This window comes from Scophthalmus maximus, chromosome 16 (genome assembly GCF_022379125.1).
Source record: "Scophthalmus maximus strain ysfricsl-2021 chromosome 16, ASM2237912v1, whole genome shotgun sequence".
Classification (NCBI taxonomy): domain Eukaryota; kingdom Metazoa; phylum Chordata; class Actinopteri; order Pleuronectiformes; family Scophthalmidae; genus Scophthalmus; species Scophthalmus maximus.
This window is the reverse complement of record NC_061530.1, coordinates 14,286,593-14,310,462: the sequence shown is the minus strand read 5'-3', so window position 1 is coordinate 14,310,462 and position 23,870 is coordinate 14,286,593. Positions and strand designations below refer to the sequence as shown.

At 43.6% G+C, this 23,870-nt stretch overlaps 1 protein-coding gene across 2 annotated transcripts in view; it reads right to left on the bottom strand.

Moving 5' to 3' along the window:
• adkb (adenosine kinase b) overlaps positions 1-23,807 on the bottom strand; it is a 97,071-nt gene extending 73,264 nt beyond the window's left edge. Inside the window, exons 1-4 of one of the 2 annotated variants that reach the window (XM_035611612.2) lie at positions 23,131-23,807; positions 20,798-20,872; positions 20,640-20,693; positions 8,927-9,005 (exon numbers count right to left, since the gene is read on the bottom strand). In XM_035611612.2, the coding sequence (XP_035467505.1) occupies positions 8,927-9,005; positions 20,640-20,693; positions 20,798-20,872; positions 23,131-23,159 (237 nt within the window). In that variant the 5' untranslated portion in view covers positions 23,160-23,807. Of the gene's footprint in view, positions 1-8,926; positions 9,006-20,639; positions 20,694-20,797; positions 20,873-21,515; positions 21,635-23,130 lie in introns of those variants that run through there. The other variant, XM_035611613.2, reaches the window with a different exon arrangement.
• Positions 23,808-23,870: the final 63 nt, after the last annotated feature.

Below are 23,870 nucleotides of genomic sequence, written 5' to 3'. Positions count from 1 at the left end.
GATGACAGCAGGCACAAGGGGTAATGGTGACAGGAAAAGAACATGCCATTGAACATGAATTTATGAGCGGGTCCGCGCCGAGGCGATCCATCAGTGGAGTCATGTAGCATCAAATGCGGTCATGTTTAGGACACGTTTAGCTTCTTTCCAAAAGGTGCCAACGCTCAAAGAAACACGTTGGATGTGTGCGGAAATGAGCAATTTGCTACTTTTTAGCTGAGGAGAAATCTATCGCCACCCACAAAGGCAATTTTCAGTCTCTTCATTGGAGTAGTTATGCTTTGATAGAGAGCTCCCATTTCTCCGGAGGTTCTTGCAGAATAGGCTAATTACAGTATGTGGCAGCTTTAAACTTACTACAGTCATTTTCTAGACATCAGATTCCTGACAGAACATAATAAACTAGAGGTGCCGATGTTTTCACTAACAGATATTGGAGTTTTCTGTAGCATTTGGCTTCAGGGACGTGGTTACCCACACACTGTAAATTGACTTTCTCCTTCTCACTTTCACCCAGAAAACACACACATACAGTGCAAACACTTTCACAAGCGCACAGTCCTTCCCCTGCTGGACAGAAATAAATGGAGACCCCAGGAGTTCCCTTCGGCCCCGGCCCCAGCAGTCTATAACGGAGCCGACAGCTCCGATCACTACTGAGAAAGCAAAAGCTGCTCGGGGATCGCTTTACAATTCTCAGGGGCTCGAATAACCTGATCTTGAACTGATCCCGAGCACTGATCCTTTGGTATTGGGTTAGGAACGTGTGAAGGGGCCTGTTGAATGAGCCCGCTGGATATCAACATCCTCGCTCCGTGTTGCTCCAGCTCGGCAGATTGTTTGACTTGATTAGTCTCTGACCGAGTGTTAGACTACCCAACGCCAAGCCCTCCAGACACCGGTATCAACGTGTCAGAGGGAAAAGTGCTCTCCCAAGGCTCAAGGTGGAGCCCATTACCCTGAGTGAGAGCACTGTAAGTTAATAGGATTTGCTCCCGATCAAGAGACTGAGCTATTTCCTGAGGCTGTTACAGGCCGAAGCACAAAAATAAATGTTCTTTTATTCAAAACAATTAAGCCCCCCCCCCCTCCCAAAAAAAAAAAACTCTCCTCCACCTCAACCGCCACCAACCACTCTGACCCCACCCCTCCTTTTTCTCCTTGTTGGGATATCTGTTATTACTGCAAGAGGTGGTGCTCGCCAGCTCCTGTTCTCTCGCTTTTTCCCCCCCTCTCCCAAGCAGCCAGTAAAAGTAAAAGGTTGGCACTTTTTGTCTAAAGGAGTCATTTGTTCAGGTGAAAATTAAACTTGCATGGTAAGCAGAGCCAAGCCTGCGGTTGGACAGGGGCAGAGGGGATCCCAGATTAATCATATGGACTATACGCCATGAGGATATTCACGGAGGAGTAATTGCCAGGGGGCTTTATGTAATGTATTCTCCCCATGAGGTAAAACCTTGTAGTAGTGAGAAAGGATAATAGAGTAAGAGGATCACATAAAATGTTTGCTGCTCCAACCTTTAGCTCAGAGCTTAACCCCGACCGCGAATAGTAATTACAGTGTTAATTGCCGACTGATGTGAGGGGGAAGCTCCATCCAGCTCTGCTGCAGATGTCAACTGGGCTTAAGAACCTTCATCGACGGTGCAACGGATCACGGATTGTCGCCAAGATGATCTGTTGCACTTTGGACAATGAGCAGCATAGAGTCAAGAAGGTGTTTGGTGTTTGTAGTTTATAGAGCTGTAAAGAGTTTGATGGAAATTAACCATCTTGGTGGATTTATGAGGAGTAAAAGTAATTGTTATGTTTATTACCTCTGCCAAAAAGGTTTCTTTAGCATGACGAGATTGGACGTCAGCCTTGGTGGTGTGCGCTCTCAATAAATCAGTGAATTACTTTTTACTGACCTTTTTTCATCTTAATAAATTGTACAAAAATAGTGTAAAATACCCTTCCTATTATTCTTAAAGTCCACAAAAACATTGTCAAACTTTCCAAATCCCATAGAAATTAATTTTTACAATGACAGGAAAGAAGCAAGCCCTGTCTTGGTCTGGCGAAATTTTGATTGATACTTTAATTTATTTTCATTGGCATGACTGATATTGACAGTTAATTCAACTGAATTTAATCCTTTCATCGTTGATCATATTATAACAGAATCATATCTTAAATTTTTTTAACAAAAAATGTACACACAAAATTAGCTATTGAAGTTTTAGTTTAATACAATGTCAAAAATGTTGTGATATACTGTCATCATACTGATTGTCACTGACATTTTTGTATTATACTACACTATATGTGTGAGGAGTCTTGTACGACTGAATGATGTATTAATGCGATTTTTTTTGATTTTTCATACATTTGTTATATTATTAAAATAATTATTATTGTGAATTTGATTTCAGCCTTGTTCCTCAGCACAAATTTTTTTTTAACCATATTATCTTCCTTTGGCATGCATGGCAACACATCCCTTGACAGTTTTGACAACTCGAGACATGAAACACAAAACATTAAACTATATAATAAGCCTGTCTGAGTTCCTCAGGATTTGTTTAAAACCTTGAGAGAGAAAAAGAACTGGTGCATTTCAGCACAGATCCAAGCACAGCTCACGCAGGAAACCTGAATGTCTTCAGTGAGTCAAATAGTTAAGTTGAGCCGGTGCTGCCATAAACCCTGTGGGAGAGCTTGGAATAATCTAGGCGATGTTAATGATGCAATTTATATGTGAGGCGACCGGTGTTTGGCAGGCTCTTTCCGTCTGAGCGGGCTGCACAACCCAGCGAGCTCCCAGCACCCCCTGCTAGATGGAGGGGGTGGAGTAGGAGGAGGATGTCAGAGCCCATGTGAAAAGAGGGAGCGAGCGAAGCACTGATAAGAGCCATTACTATTAGTGTCTGTCTGTCACCTGCTGTGCGTCATCCAGCCTGCTCTCTCTCCACATGCGCCCCCATTCCCCGTCGCTCCATCCCCATCCGTTTTCCTGAGGCACATCACTTCAAATTTGCACTCACCTACACAGTTTCCATCCTGTCACAGGTACACTCTGTTGGCTTAAAAAGCGAGCCGAGCTGCACTCGGTAAATCTACCGCGAGCTTTGTTTCAAAACAGTTGTGAATTAGTGGAGGTGCAGACAGCTGCCAGCGTTTATTCAGTAAACAAAATAGCTATAGATGAATAACTGAATTGGCACAAGAGGGGGACGCAATATCCGAGACGTACCGTTTCCAAATGAACGCAGAGCCTAATTTGGTATTTCATTTAGAACTTGGCACAATACAACAGCTCCTTAAACCTATGAACTCGGGAGAAATGAACAGTAATTGCAGTCTGTTCTTTATTTTCTTAAAACCTTTTTAACCAAATATTTAAAGCTGTTTTTCTCAGTTGCTATGCAACACTTCAACCACAAGAGTGGGAGCATGCGGAGAATGTGCCAAATAAATACTACTGCCACAGACATTCTGCGGGGAAATATGAGAGAGGGGCATCGTTCATAATAATCGTATGAAAATGCAGTTGTGTAAAATGCACAATCATCCTTTCATTCATCGTTACTTGACCTGTGTCAACGCATGATTCCTGGCAATGGTTAATTTAATGAACCATTGTTTACAGTCTGAAAGGCTGTCAGACCATTAAACGGCCACGTGAACACATTTTTTTTCAGTGCCTGTGAACCAGACATACAAGTGCCTGCATTTAACTGCAGAATTTGGCGACGTGGCATGCGTACCAAGTGTCCTGTGCAAAATATCGTTCTGTAATTTGACGTGCGAATGCTGCCAAATATAAAGACAACTGCCTGTTTCACAGGTCCTTTCAGATTTCACTCAGAGCTCGCCTGGAGCTCGGGTAACTGTGCAACAGCCAAGCAGAACGCAAGCAAGCCAACGGTGCAGCCTTTCTTCCTGAGCCTGGAATCAAGGACTTAAGGCAAGGACACGTTATGCAAGATATCACATTCAATTCCACTGCCAGCCTCTGAGGCCAGATGATACACATTGAGTGAGTACGTCTCTCGAGCCCTCAATGTTAATCAACACTCTTTCCAATGCATACTTATGAGTTACAATCTACTCCCCACGTCTTCCCTTTGGCAGCTTAAATTAAGTCGCAAATTTGACGGCAAATCAACTTCAATGGGGATGGTAATATGTCACCTAAACAGAAAACTGTGCCATTTCTTAACATGGCACCAAAAAAATCTTGCCGTTCTGAGAGGGAAAAAAATGTAATCAAACAAATGATTTTCCTATGAAAGAGAGAAGTCGCCACATGGCAGGGCCATCAGCTGCTAACAAATCCCCTGTGTTGGCAAAGCCATGCATAATTGCCCAGTGAACCTTTATCATTGTGATCACAGAGCTAGAGATTTAATGCACACTAGTATTAGCGGTGACATACAGTCACAATACAGTTGAGGTGGGAGGAACACATGCTCAGACGGTGTGTGTTCGTACATGTGTGCGCAAATGGGACGTGGATGTGGAACCAACTGAGATCTCCCCACTTCATCATTGAGTAAATGGCACCACAAACGTGAGCTGCGACTTCACAGCTGCCTCATGGCGGGTGACATTGAAGCCCACGCATGAACACATCACTCATCAAAGCGAATGAGGCGTTCCTTCGCTTCCGCTGCTTGTGCCGGGGAAAACAACGGCAGCGCCCCTGAAGTGCACACTTGCACACCTGCAAGGGTCTAGAATGAGCGGCGATGGGAGTGAGAGAGAAAAAGAGAAAATTCCATTTGGTTTCACGCATCTCTCACAAGAAGCTTAACAGACTGTGACCTTTCAGCTGCTTCGTAATGGGGAGGGAGACGGCAAGACCCCGGTGCCATAAAAAAAACGGCTCGGAGCGGGGGCTAACAGTGGTTCGGCAATTAACCTGTCTTAAAACAAACAAGAGGCTTTTTGCTTTAACAACAGGCGCATACTTGAGAGGGTTGATTTCTGCGGTGTGAAACTCAAAGGCCCACCAGGGTTCAGGTTTTAATCGGTCATTAGCATTCTCATTTCAGCACAGCTGCACCGAGGCCTATGCAACTACAAGCTCACTCCATGTGATCAAAAAACTAAAATGTCAAAGCCCTTGAGCAGAACCCACGAGCTAAAGAAACGGTCCACCATCAAACGTGTCAAAAGCCCGTCAAGACTCTTCACAGGCAAAGGGTATTTGTCTTAACGCTATTTCATATCAAGTGTGAGAAGAATGTAAGTGAAAACAGAAAGCAACACTAAAATCTTGAATGCCCTCTTTAAGCGTATGAGCACATCCTCCCGAATGTTCAGCCACATAGTTTGAACACAAAAGCTCCACTCTTTCTCCTTAACTGTCCTCTCTTCTCTAAGTGGTACCAGACGTAGGTATTTCTTCATTTAGCCCATTTTGAATGGAGGCAAGCTGCTGTTCTCTATTTATTTAACAAAACGAGCTGTAGAAGCCAAACATTAGGTCATGGAATATTTTCACCCAAAGAAATAAGTCAATGCCTGCAATGGGACATCAAACCCAGTTTAAGTATTCCCCTACAAAATATGAGCTGGTGCGGACCCTTTTTCTACGGCAAGTAGTGCTGTGGGATTTTTCTGTTTTTTGAATACAACTTTTGAGCAGTGTGGCGCACATGCGTTTCCAATTAAGAGCTCAGAGCCAACAACCAAGCCTGGGCCCCATTCACCCCTTCCACGATTGACCAAGTCTGAGGAAATGTTAAACAGGCATCATAACCATAACAGAGACAGCAGATTTTTCAAAAGCTTTCGCGCTCTAAACAATAATTAAGGCCTCACGGCGAATTGATGATGCGGAGCGCAAACGCCACACAAAATCTAACATACTTCATCAGAACTTTTGGTGACATTCACAACGAGCGCACTTACACAAAGCAATTTGGGCCTTTGGTGGATGGGTACAAAGCCTGCTTACAGTGCAAAGAAGTAAAATACGTCAATGGTGTTGATTTGTGAGGATCGTAATGAGAATGCACGGTGTACACGATGCACTCCGAGCAGGATCTACTTCCCCGGCAGCAGCAATAACTCCCTGCGAGCCTGCCTCTGCTCAGACTTCAATCTCTGGGCCCCAAGGAGCTGTTTGGGGACTTTGATGTTCTGTCTAAATGAATTGACTGTGCTTCTTGATACAGCCCTCCAGTCAACTGAAGTCCCCCCAACGATTCTGTCACCTGTGATAAACACCATGCGTGCTCAGTGGTACCAAATTCTGGATCGCATGCCCGCAACGCCCGTAGTTTTTTTTCTTTCCCCCTTCAACTTTGTAAATGACCGGAGAAAAAAAATGTGGTTCCCCGCCGAACCCTACCTGAGAAGGAGCCCTTTGATGTGTGAGGCCGCATGTGAGCAAGCAACGCCAGGCTGGTTTTTGTTACCTTACGGCTCCGCAACATCCACTAGGTGAGCCTTTATGTCAGATGCCCCTTCAGGGCATGGTGCTTGGTTGAGCCTGGGCGAAGACAACAACCTCCAGCCCACCGCTATCATTGCATTTCTTTCCTTTTGCGATCAAAGCCAGGAAGCTCTGAAAACAAGCTTGCGACTTCACCGACGAGATCTAAACCAAGATCTAAAGCTTATTGAGGAGCGCTGGAGCACGGCTAAAGAAGACGTACAAGTGTGTTGATACGTCTACTTTAGAACTTCTAGTTTGTCTGCTTTGAATACGGATAAGTAGTGACAGGAGCCATAACCCATGAAATAAATAAATAAATAAATAAATAAAGGAAGCAGTGTCCCAGTGCTTAAGATAGCACTGAGTGCAACCAATCCACAACTCGCAAACACTGCTATGGAAGATTTGAATCAAAGAGCAGGGCAGAGGCAGTGGTTAGAGGAAAACAATACTTATCCATCTAAGCTCCAGCTTGGTCAATTCTCATTTGACTAAATCCAATTACCATCGATTCTGTATCTCCCTTAAAGCCACGGTTTAGGTTTTCCTTGATAGTGCAGAAATCTTAACTGGGATGAAGCGGGAGTATTTAACCTATTACAGCCTCCGACGACGCGGCTGGGTTTGGGGGAAAAGTACGAGTTCTACTGGCAAAGGCATTGATCTTCCCACACCCTGGGTTTCCCAGCGTGTGCAGCGATTCCAGTGGAAATCCTCTGAACACCTCTCTCTCCTCCAGCGGCGATGGTGCTCCCGAGCAAACCTGCCCTGGATCGAGCATCTCATTTAGTCAGTGGGCGCTTTGATGTGGATTCAGTGCTGCAGTGCATATCATTCGTGTTTGAAGGTTCAGCTTCCACAATACAGCAGGGTTTGAAGTTTCACATACAGCAGGTGCTACAATGTGATAATCTGGGAGCCGCTTATGCATTATACATTTTTCATAAAAGAACACCATCAACTGAAAGTGAAATGTGGAAAAGTCAGCGCTTCAAGGTATATATTGACAGAAACTGTTTGTGAGACTTCTGGGTGTGAGACGAAAACACTCTAGTTATCTTGAGCATTTCAGAATCAGCCCTACATCTCCCCTCTGAAAGGGGTAAATATCCAAATAAACAGAGTAGAATAACATTTGACTGGGGTCTACGGTGCCATTATATGACCAATTTAGTTGACTGAATGCTCCCCTCATGGCACAGAGGCCATGACAGCTCTTTTTTGCAGAAAGGGCCAGAAACGAAAAAAATCTCCTTCTCTATCTGATTTCCCAAAAGGGTGGATGCGCACCTCGGGGCAGATCCTTCAATGTCTTCTTACATAAAACATGAAAAATCCGTGTCAAGGTCTACGTCTTAACTGAGGCAGACCAAACTAAACCCATGGCTTTGGCTTGTGTAATGACAAGAAAGGCAGAAATAATCTATTGAAAATCACAGTTTTGAAGGGTTGTAATTGACTCATCTGGAAAAGTGAACCTGCTGTTTTTTAAAAAAATCCAACCTCAACAAGCTCACAAGATTAGCGAAAGTTGTTGCCGAAAGAATAAAAAAATCAAGTCGGCAGTTAATGTCTGCGAGTGACTGAAGTTTATGCAAACACTTCTGATCTCGATAATTAAAGAGTGTTTGTATGGAGGTGCAGAGCTCCGCGTGTCTGTTTAAAGGATGTTTACTGTCTCCAAAGCACGGAGATGGTGGCAGCCTGAGGGCCTGCCTGCTTTCTTTTCCCTCTCTCTGTATCTATCTTGTGCCGAACACACACAGAAACACACATATACACACGTGCATACACAAGCGTGTGTGTGTGTACAAATACGAACTCTACACACTGAACTGACATGTACAAACAAAAAACCCACACGCAAGAAAGAGTCTGCGCTCTCACAAACATCAGCCTCTCAATTAGCTTCTGCACTCGTTTTTCTTTTCCTTGGAGGAGAATTATTTTTCAGCTGGATGCTTTTTCTTTGTTTATTGTGAGCAGACCCAAGCCTTATCAGCAGCTAATCACTGCATGTCAAATTTCGAGACTTGCTGAAAAAAACAAAAAAAACAACAACAATAAAAAATAAAGGATCTAGTGAATAATCTTCTCAAGTTCTGATTGCCATCTTAGATTTGGACAATCACCAATTTCTTTTAGATGCTGAAATCTGTCTAACAGCCAGGGAGTACATCAGCGTTGTTTGATATCATTTGTTGTGACATGTTAATTGCATCTACTTGTAAATCTCTGTAATTTATGTTTGATATGTCTCAGGAAATTAGGCCAGCTAGATAACACCCGGAAATATTGTGAATCCTTCCCGCCTTTCTTTTTCCATGGCAGGTCTGATGGATTCACAACACCTAAAACTGTAATGTGTCAACTTGCTGTGCAGCTATGCTCTGAATTCCCAGGGCTGCCAGGCTGACAAATCTAAGGTTAAAAGCATGCCACTGTGTATTCAAAACACATTCAGGCTCACTGTGCAGAGGGCCGGGGAAGACTTACCTGGGCAATTTTCACTGAGTTCTGGGTTGAGCCACCAGCATGGTATTCAACTTTGTTCCTCTTGACAATTTCTTCAAACCTGGAGTAAAGCAGGGACAAGAGTTGTTACGAGAGACAATGTTCGAGATAAATCACAGAGTGAATTTCAGGTTGCACGGGTATCGATGAAGAGCAGCTGGGACCATGGAGGGTGTGAAAATGTCAAGAGTGAAAAACACTCACCAGTCACCTGAGATCCTAATGACCTTGGTGATTCTTTGACCTTTTTATCACCATCAACGTGTCATAATTTCCTCGCAACACAGAATACAAATGCCTCAATACTTGTGTGTGTATATATATGATTAAAACAAACATATAATAATAATTATCATGATACTTATAATAAACAAAAACAGAGCTAAAAATGAGAGTGAATATTGGACTTCATCAAGTAGACCGTAACAAGTGGTCATCAAGTGACCACTGTATTTTAAGGATGTTATTTTCTTCAAAATTATGAGCACATGGCAGGGCTACAACTGAACATTAACTTGAGAATAAGTTAACAGTTATAGAAAATAACGATGCTATCGATGCCAAAAACTCTATCTGTCCGCCTCCAGTTTAGTCTATTTGGATATATCCCTTTGATCAAAATATAATAATTTTCATTAGTTGAGCTTATAACCTGGGGACAACTTCATTGAGAATCTATGGGTCAAGTAATGTTTTTTCTACTTCTTCTTTTTGAGCTGTCAAGAAAAAAGCAGCAAGACAACTCTGCAAAATAATAAACCTGAGAATGGGTATACATTTTTACCACTGTCATTTCAATGTAGCATTTAAAGTCAAAGTTGTTTATATGAACTTCTTGAGAAGGACAACAGGCAGAGAAAAAGAGGTGGGCAAATGCTGGGTTTTGTTAGTTGAGACATTTCACCACCAGTGTTGCAGGAGGTGAAAAGAGAGTAAAAGTCTAAATGTCAAGCTTATAATAGCTCGAGAGTCGCATTGTCCACACATGGTTTTAGTTGGCAAAATATTAAAGCCAAAATGGGCATTAAAATTCAAATCTAAGTACCCTGAACAAAATAAATAATAGATAATGTTAATTTTTTCCACTTTGTTGAGAGTTCCAATTTCTTTGTGTACAAAAATCTCATCGCCAGATAACGTGTTTGGGGAGAGACCACATCTGATTAAACGTTTGATGTCTGACCCATACAGCAAAGTTTCGAAATGACTGTTACAGACTAAACACAATGAGTCAAGAAAAAACAGAAATGGCATTGGGGGATGAGGAGTAAACAATCGTCGGGTTTTCAAACACAAACCAAAGGAACACTCTCGAGACTACAGTGAAAAAATAGAGCCACTTCTATCTTCTTTTTGTGTGTGTGTGTGTGTGTGTATTTTCCCATCATACTGCCATTTCAAACATCAATAGTATTCAATGCTTATGCATAAAATGATACAAAGCTGGGCTATGCAGCGAGATAGAGTCTTTATCTGGGGAGCTGCGAACATGAATAATGTGTATTCTCCGCGTCGCTCACACAAACAGCCTCCCAGGGGGCTGGCTATACAAACATGTCCACTCTGCTCAGGAAATTGACCTAGCTGCAGTCAAGATGATCCGGCACATTAGGAGGTCATTGACTTTTATTTTCCCCCTACTGTAAATTGAAGACTGTCCATTTGTAAGCGTATTTACATCAGGGGGAAAAAAGAAGAAAAAAAATCCAATGAGATGGTAAATAGTTCAAGGTGTACCAGACCATTCCCACTGGCGCTCTGTGTAATTCCACCCTTAAATTAACTGAGTAAGAGGGGTTGTTGAGAAAATGCTTGAGAATTATCCCAAGGGGTGCTGGTTATGTAAAGACTCTGCTGCACAGTGCCAATGATTTTCCCTTTTTAGGATAAAAAAAAAAAAAACATCTTCGCGGGAGGTCAAAGGTTGTTTGTTTTATTGGGGGGGGGGGGGGGGGGGGGGGGGTGGGAGGGCATGCTTGAAAGATTGAACTTAGAAATATGTTGCATCTGTTGTATACAGACTCGCTGCAGACCAGACTAATCTGTATGCAAACTGTGCCACGGCTTACCAACATATGTCAGCCAGAGGTGTACAACCTGGTTTAACTACGCATGGCCGAATTTTGAACAAGTGTGAAAGTAGCCTTTACTGCTTCAAAGAAAGTCTGCATATCATGTCTCAAGGCAAGAGGTCTACCCAGGGCAGAATGTTCCCAATAAAGAAAAAAAAACTTTCCATGCAAGTGGAAAATATGCTAACCGGGGGGAAAAAAAAAATCCTTCCTGAGACACCTGTTATGACTTCTCGACAAAGGAAGAATTTGAGCACTGTGGGTGTTTATAACATGAAGGCAGCCGAGGGACTCCAGAACCCATTTCAAATAGACACGCAGCTACTGAGGATTTTTTTTTTCTTCTTCCCTAAAACTATTTGCTCCACCTTTCAGTGCAGACAGCATGGGGCCCTGCTCCTGGACGCCTCAGAAAATCCCATCCGAAAAGGAGCAGCTGCCTCGAGACCTTTACACCCTCAAACATCATGTGATCCCATAGTAGTGACACCGTAAACGGCCCCCTTGGCCATTTAGGGAGAGAAAATCCCTTTCCATCCACTGCAGCCTGGGCTCACTCGGTGATGGGAGGGAGCAGAGAAAGAGAAATTGTTTTGAACAAAATGTCCTCAGCCAGTAACCTCCGCTTCTGAAAAAAACACCCGGCGGTGTTGTTCAGTGGAGGAGCAATTCCAACAATGCATACTGCTAATGTATGGACAGTGTTATGTAACATCTGCCCCTGACACACTGGTTAAATACCACTCTCAACTACAGGCGCCGTGCTACTTTTCAATTTCATACCTTCCAATCTGAGACTAATAGAGGCACTTATTTATGCAGCTTAAATCAAATCATATTCAAATTAGGGGAATTAAGCTCCTGAATGCAACATTTGTATTCAGAGGGTATGAGCGTTCTCCTCAAAAACGAATACCTCTACATCTCCCCGGCTTAGCACGTTCAAACTGTTGGGGCAGATCACACAAGTCAGGAACACTGTGTTGTTTACATTCCTGGAGATGGAGCCCCCACTGCTGATCCCCATCAGGGGAAATATGAGAGCTCTGAAAGTACTATGAGTGTTCTCTGCCCCGAGTGACTCATGAGTTCCTCTCCCACCTCCCCCAAGGCAGGCCAAGTAGATTATTTACATGAGGCAATAATTCAAGATTTGCTCCTCTAAGTCTCTTACATGGAGGGCAAGGCGAGCCCATTTACCCAATCCCTCTTCATTCGCCTTTGATGTTAGCCTATCTCGATAAGACCGGATGAGTGCCCGAAAATCCCAGTCGAGTGATTTCACAGGAAGAACAAGTCTCTGTTAATCAATGGCTAGATTGGATCTGGATCCTCGGGAGTGGTCCGCCTGAAAAGTCCTCCCAAGTGTTTGAGTGCACACCAGGGTAATTCATCGCTAATGATCAGCGCGGCACCCACTCTTCCTGCGCGTCGTTCGTCCTTATTTAATTGCCTCGCTCACGTTTAAACAGCTTACAAATCACAAGGACAGGCAGGGAAACATGATCAAACGGCCCCTATCACTAATCAGGGGAGGGCAAGGGAAGAAGTGAGAGGACTCCGCAGCTCTCCTTCGGGGATTAGGGAGGAGGAGGGCTGTACAGGACCAGTAAATTGTCTCCGCTTCAGCTCGAGCAGGCAGGTACATTTAAACAGGCAGATCCATCTTTCTCTCGCTCTGACAGAAGGGGCAACACAGCTAAAAGGCTTCAGTAATCCCAGTTTCAACACAAGCATCTGGAGTGGAGACAGGTTCCACCATTGATTGGATTCCCCAATCAGTGTGTGCATCCTACACCAGCCTTCTTTGGTAGTCTGGAGGCAGTGCAGGGCCTGATGCACAGTAATTGTTTCCATAGGTCAGGCGGAGGAAAAACAGCTTGAGGAAGTGATGAAAGGGAGATGGAAAGGGTGAGGAATATTGTTGTTTTTTCCCCCCAATTAAATTGTTTGTCAAACCCTTCACAAAGGGTTACGCAGTTTATCTGTTTAAAATCAATACGCTCGTCTCGCTGTGAAAGCTTGTCCCGACACAAGACAGGCCCATTAATTATTCTGTTCCGCGCGCTATCGCCGGGCTGCTCAAGGTTGAGCCTTATCTTTTCTTATTTCAAATCAATAATTATCTTCTGCCGTGCTCCACGCACCCTCAGAAATAGATGTGCTTTTCATTCAATGCCTGCAGAGTCTCTCTCCCCCCTCTCACTCTGTCTCTCTTTATAACAACCGGTGAGGAACGCAGAATGAATAGGACATTCTTATCAGTGGAACATTAGAGCAGGATGGGAATAGATGGCGAAGAATGAGGCGCATAAAAGTACTGAGCACAAATGAGTCATGATTCAAACAGCGAGCGAGGCCTTGTTCCCAGCCTCTGACATCTTCTAATAGACTAAAGTAATGGATGAATGTTGATTTCCACAAAAGCATTACGATATCGCAATCGTTCACGTATCTCAATCCATTTGGGTAAATCCCTATTCAGCAGAGAGAAGACCTGCCTCGAGTCCCTGGGTGCAAAAAAAAACAACAAAAAAACAACATAACTCTTTACAATGAGCCTTTTCGCATTAAAGACTGGATGCACAATTAATGACGGCACAATTACATGGTCCTAATGGGTGAGTAATTGCATTAGAATGCAGAAACAACAATTGTGCATCCCTTTAATAATCGACCGATCCAGCAACAGCAGCGGCAGCAGCCCATTTGTCGGCATTAACCGAGGACCGCTGTTTGTACTTAATTAGGCTGCACTCAAGGATTAGGCGGCGGGGGCAAAATCTGGTCATGGAGGATGAGTTCACATTATTTCCTCTAAAATGTCACAGGTTTTTGGCTTCGCGCGGCAGAGGGTGGCGTTGTTTGTCACACTGTACTGTGTGGACGTGGGAGAGGGAGTGCGAGAGTGACTGTGTGTTTGTGTGAGGATAGCAGAGAGAGAGAGAGAGAGAGAGAGAGCGAGAGAGAGAGAGAGCGAGGGACACATTGAGAAAGAGAGTGGGAAGAGGGAGTGTGTCAGCAAAGGACGAGGCTTCTGGTGTTCTCTCTAGGACCGAGATTTGAAGCCCGAGCACAAAGCCTTTGAGACATTCCCCTTATCTCGGAGGTTGATACCAGGATCTTGGTGATTCAGAACGCTCCGTGTGAATAATTCCACCAACACCCCCTACTGCGGGGACCATATGGCCCAGTGTGAACTTTAAATAAACGGGCCGCGTTGCATGCTCACCAGCGAGGCCTACACCGTCTCTACCCCCGCACAGGCTAGTCGTAGAGAAACTGATCTGCACAAACAGTGTACTAACTAGCCTACATGTATAAGGGCAGATACCATCAGTGGCTTTTCCTGTGTGGCTGCTGGGGAACAAGGGCGACTAAAAATAGCCCTGAGGATGATTTCCTCAACTGAACATGCTGTACGCACTGGCTGAGACACCCACATTTTAATTATAAAATGCTCTTTAAAAGGGGGGAGTTGTAGGGAGAGGAGGGGGAGTAGAGGGGACGCCCACATGAACAGAGATGTGGATTATGTTTGTTCCACCCCCTTTGACTTGTGATGTTTCCTTCTGGCACCACCTGCTGGCAGCCGCCTTCCTCCAGAGGGAGAAATTTGTAGCTCCGGCAAGGACAAGCCTTAATTATGATTGCATCAGCCATCTCTCATAATGCCGCATGTATGCTTTGACTGCAGAGCAATGCACCCTGCATCGACAGTGTTTCATCAAACAAACCAAACCAGAACAAGATAGGAGGGGTTTTTTTTCTCCTTTCCTTTCAATTATTTGAGAAGTTTTCTTGTTTTATAATTCAAAAGGTCTAGATCCACATTTCTCACAGTTGAGTGCGGCTCTGGTGAGCATGTCAGATTTGTGCAAGTGCCCCAAATGGTTGAATTCATGCGTATCAATAAAACATAAACAGCAGCGCGGTTGGCAGCCGAACATGTTTCTGATGTCTCAATTACCAGTTGAGTGCCATTAATCTCTGCTCTCTCTCTTTGGCGCAGAGGTCGCCTGATGGATGCAGGCCCGTGACCTCTGACCTCTGCAGCCAGTGGGCCCGGCGGAGGTGATTTTAAGTACTGTAGTACAGCTCTCAGCCGCAGCAACAGACAAGGGAAATGGGAAGTAAAAAAAAAGGGGGGGGGTGTGTTAGTAATGTGTCTACACACTCAGTCAAGCATGAGTGCATCCAGTGAAGTGGCACCATGGCAAGCACATGCAGCTCCTGCACGCATGCTTGCATGTGAGTGCAGACACACACACACACACACACACACACACACACACACACACACACACACACACACACACACACACACACACACACACACACACACACACACACACACACACACACACACACACACACACACACACACACACACACACACACACACACAGCGTTTCTCCTCCTGACACACCAGGGTGGCTCAGCCGGGGGTTTCTACAACTCACGATTCACTTCGTTATATATTAAAACCATAAAAATGAAGAAAAAAAAAAAGAGGGGTAGAGTCAAGTGTGTTTACAGAGCAGAATCTATCACACGCACACCCAGGAGCCAGAGTGTTTAGCATGTACTCAGTGAGAGGGGCCTTTGTTGTTTTCCTCCCAGTAAGCAGATTGAGCTTCACGGCAGCAGCAGGGGTGTGTGAGATGTACACAGACAGCGGGGCGTGCGAGTGGAGAGGCACCTCCACTGATCTCCTGTGTCGTGTGATGATGTGTGTGTGATGTGTGTCTCAATCCAGCGCTGATCCCCCTGAGTCAGCCCTGTCAGTGATATGAGCCTCCCAGCCTCTCGCTCCCTCTTTCTCTCTTTCTTTCGCCATCGGGAATGCTAATAACAGCCAGCCACTAACACTGCAGCCCTGAATAATTCATGCAGCAGAGGGTCACACGGCATAATGAGGAGTTTACTCTCATTCTGGATGCGATTGTGACGCTGCTAATCTGCATTTAGCACAGAGAAAGGGAGAAAGGGAGGGAGGGGAGGGAGGGAGGAGGAGGATGAGCACTGATGAACTTAATTGCTGTGAGCAAACAACCTCTGAAAGGAGTCACGCCATCATCCAGAGATGAGAAAGTAAACAATTAATTATCATCGGACAGAGGGAGCCATAAAACAAATGTTTGAACGAGACTAATATTCACGAGCCAGCTGACTTTTTTTCTCCCCCCACAGAGGTGACAATACACTTTCAATAACACTGACTCGCTCATTTGACACTAATAATCATTAGCTCTAATACGATGTGGTTAGCAAGCCAAGGAGGGATTGGGTGGCTGGTTTAAAATGAAATGCTACATGTTCTAAAAAAAATATGAAAACCCCCTGTAATGCCTAGTTATCCTGAAATAAATTATAATTTTACATCTCCTGCAGGAAGAGGCGTGTTTTCATTATCTTGACATGTTGTTTCCTTTGGAGATTCCTTGAGGTAGAAACAGCAGGCTAATGTTGCCTCCTGCTGGCCACAAAAGGTACATACCCCATTTACAACAATTCAGGAAATTCACTGCTAAAAAAAAATGGAAAAGAGTCAAAATGATAATAAAAAAACAACAACCAAGTTCTAACATCATCAATTTTCTAAAGGCCTATAATCAAAAATGAAATGCAACAGCATATACTTAAAGAGAAACTACTGTTAATCAAAACAACCTTTACATAGAAAATATCATGATCTTATTTGTCTGATCGTGTGACATAAAACACGACATGTAACCCTGAATCCTCGCAGGTTATAAAAACCTGCAGGAGCCAGATTTATAATTTCAAGCCACATGATGGCAGCAGTGACAACAACATAAAAAAAGGGAGAAAGCCCTACAAGCATTACATGACAGCATGACAATGTGTGTAAGCAGGCAGAAAGGAAGTCACAGACGGTGCTTTGGTTAATTGGTTTCCGCTCAAACCCTCATTTTCAAAAACACTCGAGGCGACCACTGAAAAACCGACATCTTCTCAAAACCAACATCTTTTGAACTGCATCACCACTGACCACCATGAAAATAGCATCTAAATTAAAGCTGTTACAGTTCAACACCTGCACAGCAACATGACTCCCCAACCGCTAACCACTAATATAGAAGTACTGAGCAGCAGCAGTTGCCTTATGTGAACGATTCTATCTGTGTTTGAGAGATCACACTGCATGACTTATGAACAGAACAGCTTGTTTAAGGATTTCTCTTGGCATTTTATTGGATACTCGATGCAAACGGGAAAAATGTGGGGGGAGAGTAAGTGATATGAAATGCAACAATGGTCTGGGGCCGGAAACCAACCCGGGACATTGCGGTTACATGGTATGCGTCTTAACTACTAAGCGGCCAGGACACTCGGGAAGTCTGTGTTTTTTCAGCAGAGCAGATCCTGTGTTAGTTCTCATGAGAAGGATAAGACGGGTGGCTTTCTTTGCCAACAAACCCGCTGTGAAAAAAATTAAACAAGTTTCCGACCAAAGATGTCGATCTTAAAAAAAAAAGGGTCACAAATATACAGTTTAGTTTCAGTCTTCAAAAAAAAAAGACTCCTATATATTTAATATCCTTAAACAGCAGGACACTGCAGTTTCTTCAGCAAATTAAACTCAAACACGAGTAAATTGAGCATTTTTGACGGACTAATTTCAGTTGTGGATCAATACACATTTGGTGCGAATATTAATGTCCGATCCAAAGTCAAAATCTCAAAGATATTCACTTACTGTCATAATTCAGCAAATATCCATATTTGCAAGGTTGTAACCAATCATCATCAAAACGTTGATTGATCAACTCATGGCTTTGTTATTCAATCTGTAATGATAAGCGGCAGGGACATGAAGAAAAAACCCTCGTATTTGAGAAGCTATAACCACTGAATATTTGCTTGATAAATGACAAACGATGTATCGATAATCAAGACTGACGCTGATATGTCTTGTGTCATTTGACTGGTTCACATTTTTAAACTACGGGAGAGGCATCAAAAACCACAGCTGTGTCAGCTGTGGTCAGAAAAAGAAAAAAACATGAAGTCCCCAGCCAGTACTAACAGGGATGTTGACGGTTTCTACTGTACGGCAGGCCATTTCTCAGCCACAACAGGATTATGTGGGCTCTGCTGTGACTTGATAATTGAATTAGGGCTTGGCCACAGTGCACTGCATCCAATGATCTCTCGCCCCACCAGGGCGATAGGGGGAAGAAATGAATCACGTTACACTCTGTGGATTCATAAGCACAACAATGGTGTTAGCTGACTGGGCTTGTAAGTCTATTGTGGCCTTTTCAGTAATGATGTTATTTGTCACAACACTTCAGCCAAGTTCTTCTTCATCTATGGATCAATGACCTTGTATTTGACCTTTTTGCAATGAAGTGTTTCTGGGTGTCACCGGCCACACGATGGCATCGGGAACCCTGCGGCTCATATTTCAGGAATGTAAAGATACAGTCGTCCATAATCAGTCGGTTAACAGATAATGCGATGCAAAGAAAATACCACATGTACGTTCAGATACAAACTGACAGGCGTGCTGCGCGGCTGCGTGTGAGGTATTGTATGCATTGAAATGCATTGTGCTGGGAATTAACCGCCAGAGCCACATGCTAATCCTACCCTGACCTTGTGTAGAATGTGGAGGGAACGGTGTCTGTTGGGCTAAAGATAACACTGCTGCCTTTGTGCCGGAGGAGAGCAACAGTGCTGATGATGCTGCTTTGTGCCACTGCCGCCCAAGGTCGCATGTGTCCCTTTGTCGAGTAACAAGACCCGACAAGGTATTCTGTTGTAAGGTACAGACGATCTGATTCACTGATTTGTCTTTAGAGCCAATATGCATTACTCTAGTGCTTTTTTTTCTTCAACTTTATGCTCTGCTAATAAACATACAAACAAACATTACCTTTTAAAGTTATGTTATGAATTCAATAACTACAATACATTTTATTTCACAGTTGAATCAATAACATAATATTAGCAACAATAGCTATGAAGATCATACATCCATATTTTCAGGGTATTATTCAAAGAACCCCAAAAACTGGACTCATTAAATGAGATTCCTGAGATTTTTTTTGCAGTAGTTTTTATACATTACATTAAACGTACATTATATACTCATATAATGACATTAATGCTATTGTTATATGACAGTAAGTTTAGCCAGTTTATGCAATTTCTTGGGGCCTGGGCCACCGCTTAACAGTTTAAAAAGGCATGACGTGACCAGAAGGTCCTTGTCTCAATCTGTAGACTGGGCGAGGACGACTTTGGGTTTCGGAAATGAGAAAAGCAGCACTTGCTCCTTCCTTAACACCACTGCATCGGTGCACCCAGTGGCCAGCAAGATAAGAAAGTGGCTATCTTACATCCAACAGTTAAGACTCTCGGTGCTGGGCAGCTCTGGAGGTAACAGTGTGCGAGTGTGGAGGAATGAATTCCTATAAAAGAGCATTGGTGCTCAGCGAATCGACCATTTGGCTACAGAATATGTTTGAATAATACATATAGTATCTGTTAAAGCTCCATCGTGAGCTAAATGAACAGCAAAGCCATGAGTGTGTCCAAGCATCACCCGTGTATGACCAGAAAATGAAAAGTTGTGAGAAACTATTCAAATTTCATTGATACCTGATGGAAAGTTAAGGCCATGAACCAAGGAATAATTGATTTTTGGTGCAAAGCTGAATCAAGGTTGTTTGGTTTTGTTTTTTTACATTGTAACATGTTTTTTGTAAATTATCATATTTTCATCTGAACTACTGCACTTGGCTGGTTGAAGAAGTGTCCTCTGGATAAAAAGAGTTTAAAACTGGTGGGGAATGTTCCAAATAAAATTTGTCGACTTCTAAACTCCTCTGACCAGCCATCGTTAACAATGTCTAAAAAGAACAACAGGAAAAACTTATCAAAGATAATTCAACCATAACACCAGCAAACTTTGTATACTGGAACCCCCGTGTGGAATACACAATTGTTTAACCTTTGAATCGTCAGAAAGAAAACTCAAACTCCTCCGTCTCACCACCACTTACTTACAGATGGTGCACTTTTAATACCTGTACTAAAACACCAACAAATTCCCAGAAAAGACGCCGTCTGAACTAAATCAAATAGCTCCCGTGTTAAAGTAAGTTACTGTTCTTGCTGTTTGCAGTCTACGCTTAGGTCCAGTTGCATTTCAAACGAGGGAAGCGCTGCGACACACAACCACGTTTTCGAGGAAGCTTATAGTATTACCGTTAGGCATCTGCTTGCAGCGTGGAGGGAGAAAAAAGAATCTGCACGCTTAGCAAAACCTTCTCTGAATGAATTAATGATTATTATTTAATTCCCTAGAGTCAGTCCCATAGCACGGAGCTAAAGTATCCTATTTTAGCCTAAAGCAGTAGTAAATCCAAAGATGTCTCGTTATAGTTTGGTACAAATTAATTTAAGGAAAAATGTGGGCGTGTCGAGTTCGGAGGCTCCAAGTTACAGAGGTCTAATTTATGACCGGGCTATTTTGAGCACAGCATACAGTGTCAAGATGGTAGTAGTGGGTATGAATGACCAGTGTGGCCCTTATTTGGTGCCGTATAATTTCAACATGTTGGTGTCCAAGTGAAGTTCTGACTCACAGGGCTTTGTGTTTGTCCTCGGCGAGGATCTGGTCGTTTGGTTTCAGTCCAAACCTTTCAGGAAATAATTGAAGAAAAAAAAAAGAATAATGTGTTTAGGTCAGACAAGACACAGAAATGCAAAGATCAGTGGAAACAAATGATTTGCTCGTGCTCACTTGTCAAGGAAATCTTTGTCCACGACAGCTGAAATGTCGAGCAAGGGATTTCCCATCCCAAAAAGAGTGTTCTCACTGTGAGGAGACAAAAACATTATTGTATTATGCCAACTCCCACTCACCAGCCGAAACAAACAACCTGCTGTGACACAGCCAATCATCTGCTTCTGATTAGCTGAATTTAATCACTAAAACTTTGATGGGAGACGGTCCCAAATCTTTTTCACAGATGGTCTTTTTCACCTGAACTTGAACAATGAAGTGACAAAAAAACAAACAAACATGTAGACGGACTCATGAATGGGTGTTAACTCTCTGAGAAATGTACAACTGCAAACCCAATCTGATGGAGATTAGAAAAAAAATGAAAAGCACAGCAGGCACGTCAGCACACTGTGAAGATCAAAACAAAGGATTATCATTCTCTGAAAAACTCATATGTGCATAAATTCCTAATTTCCCCCATGACCACCTTCATGTAGAAATGTTCAGGTAAAAGATATCACAGTGGTCAAAGGCAACTCCTGACAAAAAAGGGTAATATAGATAATTAGTTAATTTACAATAAATGGCAAAGAAGATACAGAGTCTGTGAAGCCATGGAAATCAATAAAGTTTGGCATGAGTATTTTTTTCAATGAACTTACTCAAAAGACAAGCAGCAATGTGATTGTATGACATCAGAATTATAATACATCAGAGGACTGCTGCCTCTTACCTTGCAGTTGGCATGGTGTCAGAAAAAAATCAGCCGCACAACGTGATAGTTAAATGGCCAAAAAAGCTTCCTCCTCTCTGTCAAAGCAACGTGCTTTTTGACTACAGGAACTGGAGCTCCACTTTGGCCAACGCTGATTGGTTGGAGGAGGAAGGAGGCGGGCCTTAGTGTCTTCTGGGCATATGATTGGCTACACATCTCAAAATATTGTAAAGCTTTCTCTGCTGCGTTTGGGGTCAGTGGGAACGGAGGTGAACACTACGGTGAACAGTGATTAAATGATAATGTTTAAAGACACTAATCTGTCATTTTTTTTCACCCTACAGATGTTTTTTGTTTATTGTAAAGTTTTGCAGTTGTATATACATATTATACAACCAACTTCCAACAGCATCAGAACGTTTGATTTAAGTTAATTTACTGCTCTTCCATATCTAAAATGTGCAATAAGTACACATTAATTTACACTCAGATAAAATGTGAATGTGAGAAAATGAGTTCTAACGTGTGTTTTTCATGTTGTTAGAGGGTTAAGACATATTTGGAGAATGGGTTGTTCTTTCAAGAATGAGAAATTTTGAATTGACAGTTTTCATCACACTTTGTTTAAAAACATTTTTTTAATGAAAAGTCAAACTAAGACTGATGGGAAATTGGCAGTGTACGCTTACTGCCATAATTTACAGGCACAATTTGCACATAATTGATGTATTATTATTTACCTTTGACTTGGAGTGAATTTATTGATGACTATTTTTCAGACTCTAGTGATGCTTTCAACAGTCTACGTTATCCCATTTTAATAATAATGTTATTTTACATGACTTAACACACACTATTATTAGAAACTACATATTTAGTCGTTCCTGTTATGTCTTCGTACTGAGAAAAACTGAAAACTGACTCAAAGTGTCTTTTCCTCAAGTCAAGTGAACGCCGCACCAGTCACTTCACATTAGGCAAAAGCAGAAGCTGCGGTTTCCAGCTGCCTTGCACCACTTGAATGTCACACTAATAACGACATCACTTCATTACGAAAACTTATGTCAAGATGTTTAAACTTCTCGAGAAATCCTATTTCACAACCCCTTCTGAATATGCACCACCTGTTATTACTTCCTGTCTGTCAAATGTGTCCACACGTTGAGCTCATAGAGACGAGAACCCTTCCTCACTAAATATCGCGCGTCACAACAAACTGTGACCTTTCTTTATTTATTTATTTATTTTGTAATAAGCACAATTCCTGTCTGCCAGTCATGTGATAATGAACCCCCCCTCTCCCGCCGCTAGCTGCCGCTAGCTACCGTTAGCACCGTTAACGGCCAACGGTCCGGTGCCTTCGATGCTAACGAGGGGCTTTAACCGCCACATTGCGGTTGGTGGGACGTTCACAGGTTCACGCCGCCGCGCCCCCCCCCCCCCCCCCCCCCATCTCCTCCTCCTCCTCCTCCCGCAGACAGTCCACCGCAACGCCGGAGACCTTATTTGCGTGAATTGTCCGCTAGCCGCAGCGGCTAACGACCCAGGGACCCTCCGCGCGACACACAGCAGCACTGACTGACTGACTGACTGACAGACAGACTGACTGACTGACGGTGTCGCGGTGCTTTACCTTAACGCCGTGTCCCCCCGCGTCGACATGTTCGCCTCTTCGCCGGACGTGTGAACCTGCACCGGGGTGTGTTGACGCCGTGGAGGCCGGGAAGCCACTGCTCACTGCCGGGGGAAGAGTAGTGAAGCGGCTGCGGCTTACCCTCCACACAGATGACGGCGGTGGTGGTGGTGGTGGTGGTGATGGGGAAACTGGTCCCCAGCAGGCAACCGAGGGAAATAAATGAATGAATGAATGAATGAATGGTTAAGTCCAGGGAGCGGGCTCAGGCTGGGCCGGTCACTTCCCCCAGGCTCAGGCAGTGTGCATTGAAATCAAGTCACGGAGAAGAAGGAGAAGTAGTGATCTGCCGTCATCGCTGTGCTGATTCACCTACGGATACAGTTCAATTAAAAGCCTGCCCACATTTTCCACAGGAGACTAAAACATGGCCCCGTTCCCGGTGTGAAAATGTAACCCTGGTGAATGTTTAACACAATGGACGCGATGGAAGATTCGTGTGAAGACACAAAGTCAATGCACCGATCGGAGCGGGGGGCCCCCGGCCTCACCAGGAGCTGGAGGCCCCATGGTCAGAGTGTGTGGTCATCCGTCAGGCTGCACATCATCTACGACGTTATCATTCGTACCTGTGCATGCGGGTAGATGCGCTTTCCCTAAATAAACATAAACCTAGTGCCCGAGTGGTTCAGATGCACTGGACTTTTCTAGTCTGAAGCTGTGATGTCAGTGAAAATCAA